This window comes from Primulina tabacum, chromosome 9, assembly GCF_025594145.1.
Source record: "Primulina tabacum isolate GXHZ01 chromosome 9, ASM2559414v2, whole genome shotgun sequence".
Taxonomy (NCBI): Eukaryota; Viridiplantae; Streptophyta; class Magnoliopsida; order Lamiales; family Gesneriaceae; genus Primulina; species Primulina tabacum.
In genome coordinates this window covers 14,563,591-14,573,391 of record NC_134558.1, presented here as the reverse complement: position 1 = coordinate 14,573,391, position 9,801 = coordinate 14,563,591, and the positions used below count along the sequence as shown (strand labels likewise).

General features: G+C 39.1%; 1 protein-coding gene across 1 annotated transcript; it reads left to right on the top strand.

The window, feature by feature from the left end:
- Positions 1-4,148: 4,148 nt before the first annotated feature.
- On the top strand, positions 4,149-9,529 carry LOC142556934 (uncharacterized). Its single transcript, XM_075668422.1, has 7 exons — positions 4,149-4,350; positions 7,198-7,493; positions 7,907-8,071; positions 8,341-8,436; positions 8,533-8,634; positions 8,705-9,202; positions 9,287-9,529. The coding sequence occupies exons 1-7, from the start codon at positions 4,149-4,151 to the stop codon at positions 9,527-9,529; spliced, it is 1,602 nt and encodes a 533-aa protein (XP_075524537.1).
- The last annotated feature ends 272 nt before the right edge of the window (positions 9,530-9,801 follow it).

The window sequence follows — 9,801 nt, the reverse complement described above, 5'->3', positions numbered from 1 at the left end:
GAGGCGCTTTTGGCTCGTCTTCCCTAATGATTTGAACAAAACTCAAAACAGGAAAGTTATAGGCTTATGTCTTATCTTCCTAATGGAAGTGGCCTCACATCAAATGGGTCAATATACAAAATATTATGCTAAAAACCACAACTACTGCCATATTTTTCATACCGTTTCTGCACTTCCATTACCTATTTAGCTCAAATTCCACCTTTGATTCTACCCCTCCATTATCTATTCCATTCTACTGCCACATTTTTTCAAAATTCGGGCATTACAATTCCTCCCCTCTAAAATAGATTTCGTCCTCGAAATCAATCATCTCTTTCAAGTCTAACATGTAATAATCAATAATGAAAATAAAACCGAGAATAGAAGAATACTTCATTTGAATAACTATGGATATTTTTGTCTCATTTTATCTTCTAATTCCCAAGTTGCCTCCTCCACACCATGTCTGCTCCACTGTACTTTAACTAATGGTATCAATTTATTTATGAGTTGTTTATCTTTTCTGTCTAGAATCTGAATCAGTCTCTCAATGTAGCTCAAATTCTGATCTAACTCAACCTCATCGGGTGGAAGTAAATGAGAAGGATCTGGATGATATTTCCTCAACATGGACACATGAAAAACATCATGAACACCTGATAACGCAGAAGGAAGAGCTAATCTATAAGCCAAATCACCAACACGTTCCAAAATCTCATACGGACCAATGAATCTCGGTGATAAATTACCCTTCTTTCCAAATCTAACTGTACCACGAAAAGGAGATATTTTCAAAAAAACTCTGTCACCTTTCTCAAAAATCAACGGCCGTCTCCTGATGTTCGCATACTTAGCCTGTCTATCCTGAGCAGCTCTCATACGACTCTGAATCAATTTCACCTTCTCTGTCATATCTCGTATCATATCAGGTCCTACAATTGGTGCTTCAGATAAATCGTCCCAATACAGAAGAGATCGACACTTCCTGACATATAGTGCTTCAAATGGTGACATTCCAATGCTCACTTGATAACTATTGTTATAAGAAAACTCGACAAGTGGTAACGAATCCTGCCAACCAATGCAAAAATCCATAACTACAGCTCTCAAGATATCCTCTAATGTCTGAATAGTACGTTCTGACTGTCCGTCTGTCTGAGGATGAAAAGCTGTACTCAAATGCAAACGAGTACCAAGGGCCTCTTGTAAACTCTGCCATAAATGAGAAGAAAATCTGGGATCACGATCTGATACAATGGACTTAGGCACACCATGCAATCTCAAAACTTCTCTGATATACAATCTGGCCATCTGATCATGCCTATATGTCATCTGATAATGAATAAAACATGAAGACTTGGTTAATCTATCAACGATAACCCAAATTGAATCGCAAACCCTCGACGACCTCAGCAATTTCGTGACAAAGTCCATGGTGATATGGTCCCACTTTCATTCTGGAACCTTAAGGCTATGCAAAAGACCTCCTGGTCCCTTTCTTTCTGCTTTCACTTGTTAACAATTCAAACAATGAGATACAAATTCTGCTTTGTCAGATTTCATTCTTTCCACCAAAATTGTTTCTTCAAATCATTGTACATCTTTTTACTTCCACGATGTACACTGAATTTACTGCAATGAGCATCACGCAAAATCTGTATCCTCAATTCTGAAATATTAGGAACTACAATACGATCATTCACAAACAAAATACCCTCATTATTGACCTGAAATTCTGATCGATGTCCTGATTTAACGAGTTCAACTGATTTCTGAATGCTTTGATCTAAACTTTGAGCCTCTTTAATCTTTACAAACAACTCTGGCTCTGCCTGAATCATAAATACTCTTATAGGTTGAGTATCTACCACAAAATCCAAACCAGAAAGACAACATTCTTCTATTAAGTCAGATACATTGCTAGTGATCAAGGACATATTGCATACTTTTCTGCTCAAAGCATCGGCTGCTGCATTAGACTTTCCTGGATAATATTTTATTTCGCAATCATAGTCTTTCAACAAATCTAACCAACGTCTTTGTCTCATGTTCAGCTCCGCTTGTGAAAAGAGGTATTTCAAACTCTTATGATCAGTGAATATCTCAAATTTCTCCCCATACAAGTAGTGACGCCAAATCTTTAAGGCAAAAACCACTGCTGCTAGTTCCAAGTCATGCACTGGGTATCTAGACTCATGTGGCTTAAACTGTCGTGAAGCATAGGGTACAACACGTCCATGCTACATTAATACACAACCCAGTCCTTGATGTGAAGCATCAGTGTGCACTGTAAATCCTCCTACACCTGATGGAATAGTCAGAACAGGGGCACTAGTCAATCTCTGCTTAAGTTCAACAAAACTAGCCTCACATGCTTGCGACCAAATAAATGGTGCATTCTTTTGTGTCAGTTGGGTAATTGGCCTCGCAATATGTGATAATCCTTCAATAAATCTGCGATAATATCCAGCTAAAGCCATAAAACTACGCACCTCAGGAACCGATGTCGGTCTAGACCAATTGATGACTGCCTCAACTTTACTCGGATCAACTGATATACCAGCACTTGAAATCACATGTCCAAGGAAAACCACTCTATCCAACCAAAACTCGCATTTCGATAATTTAGCATACAACATTTCAGTTCTCAAAATTTGCAAAACAGCTCTCAAGTGCTCGGCATGCTCAATTTCAGATTTTGAATAAATAAGAATATCATCAATGAAGATCACAACAAATTGATCTATATACCTTTGAAACACACGGTTCATCAAATCCATAAATACCGCAGGTGCATTGGTCAACCCAAAAGGCATAACCAAAAATTCAAAATGCCCATACCTGGTACAAAAAGCAGTCTTAGGCACATCTGCCTCTCTAACTCTTAACTGATGATATCCGGATCTTAAATCAATCTTAGAATATACTGAAGAACCCTGCAATTGGTCAAAGAGATCATCAATCCTTGGCAAAGGATACTTATTCTTTACTGTGGCTTTATTCAACTGTCTATAATCGACACAAAGCCTCATAGACCCATCTTTCTTCTTCACGAATAAAACCGGAGCACCCCAAGGTGAAACACTTGGTCTTATATATCCTTTAGCCAATAGATCCTCAAGTCGTTCCTTTAGTTCCTTCAGTTCAATTGGCGCCATCCTATAAGGAGCTCTAGAAATAGGCTTTGTACCTGGCATCAACTCAATGTTGAACTCAATCTCTCGGACTGGAGGAAATCCTGGAATCTCATCTGGAAATACATCTGAAAATTCACTAACAATTGAAATATCTCTCAATTTAGGTACTGACCTTGAAATGTCAATTGCATAAACCAAGAAACATTTGGCTCCTTTCTGCAACAAACGAGTCATGGACAAAACAGATATCAAAGGAATCTTAGCTCGAGAACCCTTACCATAGAATGTCCAGTGATCTGTCATATCAGGCCTAAACTTAACAACCTTCTGAAAACAGTCTACAGTAGCCTTGTATCTTGTCAACATGTCAATACCAAGTATGCAGTCAAAATAAGACATCTCCAACACAAAGCAATCAATTTCAATGACATTATCCTCATAACGAAATTCACAACAATTTATCATTTCAGCTGACCTCATCACTTTGCCCAGTGGAGTAGAAATAGATAATGTAGATGATAATGGCATAGCATGCAACAAATGCAATGTGACAAAGTGCTCAGCTATGAAAGTATGTGATGCACCAGTATCCATCAAAACATAAGCAGGATAACCTGAGAGAAAACAATTACCTGCAATGACATTATCTGGAGCATTATGTGCCTCATCCTCCGTGAGTGCAAAAACTCGAGCCTGCTGTCTTGGTGTCTGCCCTACCCTGTGGTTACCACTCTATTTGTTCTGATTTGTCCGATTTGATTGCTGATAAGAATGAACTGTAGGGGTCTAACGATTCTGGTGAGGTGTCTGTCTCGATGATCCCCCACTTTGAGATATTTCACAGCCACGGTTAGGACACACTCGAGCATAGTGTCCCACCTGGTTACACAAGTGGCAAGCTCCCGAGATTCCTCTACACTAATCGGTATAATGTCTACCACCACACTGACCACAAGTCGGGGCTGAATAACCAGTACTCTGAACTGAACCAGACTGTCTCGATCCACTAGAACTCGAAAAATTACTGCCATGTCTCTTAAATTGCTTCCTTCTAGCCTTGAACTGCTCTCTCATGTTTCCACTGTTACCGCCACTATTACCCTATCTGAAATGCTGTCGGAACTGTGGCTGTTGGGGTCGTTGCGAATACTGAAAACTTCTCTGCCTAATGATTCCAGTTTCAGCTCCCTTTGCTCGATCAAGAGCCTCAGCAAAAGTGTTAGGCCTTCCGGTATTAACCAAAGTAAATATATCTGGGTTAAGACCATTTATAAAGTGATCGGCCTTAGCTTCTTCATCGGATGCTACATGAGGAGCAAATCGTAGTAAATTTGAGAACTTGGCAACATATTCCTCAATATTCAGATTTCCCTACTTTAAATTTGCAAACTCGGCTCCCCTATCTTTCCTGTAAGAGGTAGGAAAGAAACGCTGATAAAATTCAGATTTAAAAATATCCCAGGTAACAATCGTACCTCGACCCTCTAAAGCTTTCTTGGTCATTATCCACCAACTCTTAGCAACATCCAATAACTGATGAACAAATAATTTGATTCTACGATCATCTGGATACTCAAGAGATTCAAATAAATGATCCATATTCTCCAACCAGTTCTCACACTCTAATGCATACTCGGTACCCTTCAACATCGGTGGGTGCAAAGACTGAAATCTGGCTAACAGTATCTCCATCGGAGTCGGAGTTATATCCATCTGAGTATGAGTAGCACTGCTCTGATCTTGTGCCACTGGTATGTCCTGTCTAGGTCTACCACGACCTCTACCTCGAGTAGCCATGTCTGATATAAATTAGATCAAACACATATAAAATCACAATATCATAATCATCTCAATCTTGTATCAATCATCTCTGGCTCTTGAGACTAAACAATCTCAAAAATCTCGAATAAACTCAACAATATAATATCTCAATTTAAATCATGTATTTCACATCATAGCACAATGAAAATGCTAACAAATATGTCACATGATCAAGCAATTCAAACTGACTCGATCTACCCTGTTACCAAATATCTTATGCTCTGATACCACCTAATGTGGGGCCCCGGGTCAGATATCTAATACCAATAATTATAAATGTAACAAACCAAACGATTTAGTAAAATACATAATTTGTAGTTCACAAATCCACATAACATTTTCAAAATAATTTAATTGTCTCAAATGTTTGAATATAAGTTTCAACATGCCAAAATAAACTAGTGAACCAAAAAAATCCAAACATCATCACATAGCTCCTAAGACCCGAGAATCCCACTCTAACTCGTGTCTCCTCGCCTGGAGCTGGATTCTGGCATCCCAAGCCTCGCCTCACCTACCGTCAAGCACATGAAAACAAGAGGTAGCCGACATGCCGGTGAGTATAAACCCAGTATGATACAATGAATAACATATGAGAATTAAAATTTACAAATAGTTCATTTGAGATTCATATAGATGCAATATAATGCAATGCATGATCAGAAGCTGTGGGCTATCAATAAATCTCAAGATCAAGTGAATCATTTGGTCATAGGGTACCCAATGATAGAGAATCTCCCAGCAATATCCACCGACTCATCCGCTCGAGGTGGGTTGCTGTGTTCTACAATCCCAGGACTATGGTGCGCTTATAGAGAGTGTTCAGGCCATAGCAGCGACTTCCGCATACACTATGCCAACTCAACTATAGTCCCATACGTCCAACAAATCAATAAATCAAGGCAACCTCCGCCATATCAAATCTGAATCGACAAGTGGCTCAATATGCAATGTAATGATGCAAATCAATATCATCATTTCGATATCATAATAAACTCATCTCAATACAACAATCATCATCAAATCACCAATAATTCATCGAGCCATAGAGTTTTCAATTTAAAATAAAAATGATACTTTTACCTCGTATGTTACCGACCGTAACACACCTTTCAAATGTTACCAAAAGAAGATCGAAATGTGTAGGTAAGAAGTCTTGAACCTTTGAATTCTACTATAACTCAAGAACTTTGATCATCTGTCAAAACAGAGTAGTTTCTGTTCAAAATTCATAATTAATTCAATACTGCTTCTAATCAAGATCCGTAAATTTCTTAACCGTAATATGCCATAAAAATATTTATTGAATCATTTTATCAAACACATAACATGCGTGCTAAAGAGTTAGCTCCTTTACTTTGCCATTGGCTTCAATTCCATTTTAAATTCAAACCAACACAATCACAATCTCCAAAATTCCTCAACACCAAAATCCAACAATAACTAAACTCATAAGCTTACCTTAGTTCCTTGAACCCAAAATGCTCTTGCTCTTACCCCAAAAACCCAACAAGTAGCTAGAATCAAAGGGACAAATAAAAGTAAAAGAGAACCCTAGCTTCCCTTGGAGTGAAAAATCGAGAAGTGAGGAGAGAAATGAGGGAAAAGTGAACCAAATCTTCTATTATATCACTTAAATCTTGAAAACACGCTTTTAAAAAATCGCTCGCCGCCCTGGGCGGACATCTTTTTCCGCCCGAGCGCGGAACTCTCGGCCAAAACACCATTTTTCCCGAACAAGACACGCCCGGGCGGACTTCTTTTTCCGCTCGGGCGCGCTCTGCGCACAGCTACGTCAAAGATTGCTTCCGAAACGCCTCTTCCCTTCAGAATTAGGAAAAGTAGTAAACAGGAAAGTTGTAGCCCTATGTCTTGGCTTGCATCTCCAATTGACCGCATTTCATTTGGAGGTCTGAGTAAAAAGTTATGCTCAATCTCCCAACATGTGTCATTGTAGGAACGACGATACGCACGACACACTTCGAGGCACTTTTGGCTCGTCTTCCCTAATGATTTGAACAAAACTCAAAACAGGAAAGTTATAGCCTTATGTCTTATCTTTCTAATGGAAGTGGCTTCACATCAAATGGGTCAATATACAAAACATTATGCTAAAAACCACAACTACTGCCATATTTTTCATACCGTTTCTGCACTTCCATTACCTATTCAGCTCAAATTACACCTTTGATTCTACCCCTCCATTATCTATTCCATTCTACTGCCACATTTTTTCAAAATTCGGGTATTACAATAGGAAACCTTTTAGGATTTCTGGTACTTCAAAGGGGAGTCGAGGTAGATAAAAACAAATCCAAAGCTATTATGAAAGAAAATCCACCCAAGAACAAGAAAGAGTTACAACGCTTTATTGGGCAAGTAAATTACTTGAGGCGTTTTATCTCTAACCTTGCAGGGAAAACAAACGAGTTCTTATATTTGTTGAAGCTCAAAGACAGAGGGCAGTTCAAATGGGAAAGTTGGCATCAGAAAGACTTTGATGTGATCAAGGGATATTTATCCAATCAGCCTGTTCTTATATATGCCACCCAGGTACGGAATTCCCCATAAACTATATATCTTTGCTGCTCATGAGTCGATTGGATATTTACTAGTTCAAAATAATCACGAAAGAAATGAGCAAGCTAACTATTATTTGAGTAGATTCCTTACTGCAGTAGAGGTGAAATACTCTGTGATTGAGAAGCTATGCTTAACATTGTATTATGCATGTACTAAGTTAAGACATTATTTGATTCATTCAATCAAGAGTATTTGTGGTGGCTAAAACCGATTTGATTAAATACATGCCTAATAGACCCATTCTCTCTGGACGGATTGGTAAATGGTCTTTGGCATTGGCCGAGTATATATTGACCTACTATCCCCAAAATTCGGTAACAGGCCAAGCCATAGCCGATTTTTTAGCTGATCACCCTGCACTTGATGAGTTTATCGGAGAGCAGGTTGGGTTTCCAGTTTGTGGAGTGGGAGTTAAACCCTGTGAGTTTAAGTTTGATAGATCAAGTACAGAAACAGCAGCTGGAGCTGGTATTGTGATCACCTCCTCAAGAGGTGTGAAAACCGATCTATCGTTTAATTTGGGTTTTCCATGCACCAACAATCAGGCGGTATCATGAGTCTAAAAGACTTAGGAGCAAAATATTTGTTGATATCATGAGATTCACATATGGTACTTAAACAACTGTCAGGGGAGTTAAGTGTACAAGTTTATCATTGACACCACACTATACCGCGGCATCCCAACTTCTAGATGATTTTGAAGAAGTGTCATTAGTACACGTCCCAAGACAAGAAAATTGGAAGGCAGACGAGTTAGCACATGTTGCATCGGGATTAAAGATGTCTCCTTATGCACAGGCTGGTGTTGATTCAAAAGATAAACCACCCCTCAATTCAGCAAAGAAGGATTCAGGTAGACACTTTCAACTTGGATATAAAATTAGCTGGTGATTGGAGAGATGCTATAAAACAGGTGCTAGAATCATTCAGGAGTGATATTCCACGGGGTCTAAAATACTCATAACTACGTCTTAGTGGAAGGATTTTTGTACATGAAATTGCTCCCCAGATGCATAGGTTTCCCAGAGGCATTGGAGATCATGAAGAAATTTCACGAAGGAGTGTGCGGAGCACTTCAATCTGGAGTGAAGATGAGATAGTTGATAAGAAGGTATGGCTACTATTGGCCATCCATTCTGAAAGATTGCATCAAATATGCTAAGGGATTCCAACCATGTCAGAGGCACGACAACGTCCAAAGAATTCTAGTAGATGAGCTCCACAACGCTGTTAAACCAAGGCCATTAAAGGGCTGGGCCATGAACTTAATAGGAAAAATTTACCCATCATCATCTAAAGGCCACTCGTTCAACCTTGTGGCTACAGATTTTTTCACCAAATGGGTGGAAACAGTGACTTTGAAGAAAATGGAACAAGGGGATGTCATTAAATTTGTGAAAGAGAATATCATTCATAAATTTGGAATTCTAGAGTCCCTAACCATGGAGCAGAGAACTATTTTCATGGGCTCAGCTATGAGGGAATTTGCAGAAGACTATGGAATCAAATTGATAAACTCATCCTCTCATTACCAACAATCAAACAGGCAAGCCGAAGCGGCAAACAAGGTGATGATAAGGATTCTACAGAAGATGATGGAGGAAAATCCCAGGGATTGGAAAAGGCTAGTGTTAAAGATGTTGTGCGCATATAGGACATCCAAAAGGACTGCGACCGGGGTAAGTCCATTTGCCCTCACCTTTGGCCACAATATGATACTACCATTAGATATTAGTGTACCATCAATGTGAGTGGCAAAGCAGAACATACTTTCCCCTGAACACTACAGTGAGGAAATGATTATTGAGTTAGAAGAGGTTGATGAATTGAGAATCCAAGCATATAACGCGTTGTTGTTGCAAATGCAGAAAGTGGAAAGGATATACAACAAAAGGATCAACAAGAAAAGCTTCCAAGAAAGAGATATTGTATGCAAAACCATACTGCCACTCGGAAAAAGGACAGAGATTGGGCAAATGGTCCTCGAATTGGGAAGGATCATTTAAGGTCCACAAGATCCTGGACGGGAATGCATATTGGCTATCAAGTTTATATGTCCAACCACACAAAATATACATAAATGGTAAGTATGTCAAGCCGTATTTTTCAAGTATGAGGGAAGGAATAGAAAAAGCGAGTGAGTAAAGGAAACAGAAAGGTCGATATCCAGCGGGGAGTTGGCCTTTGGGGCCATTTTGGCGTTGGCTTGAATAATGAAAATCCGAGTCCATAGTATCCATAGAGCAACTCAAAAAGAAGCTACATGGGATGAGATTTT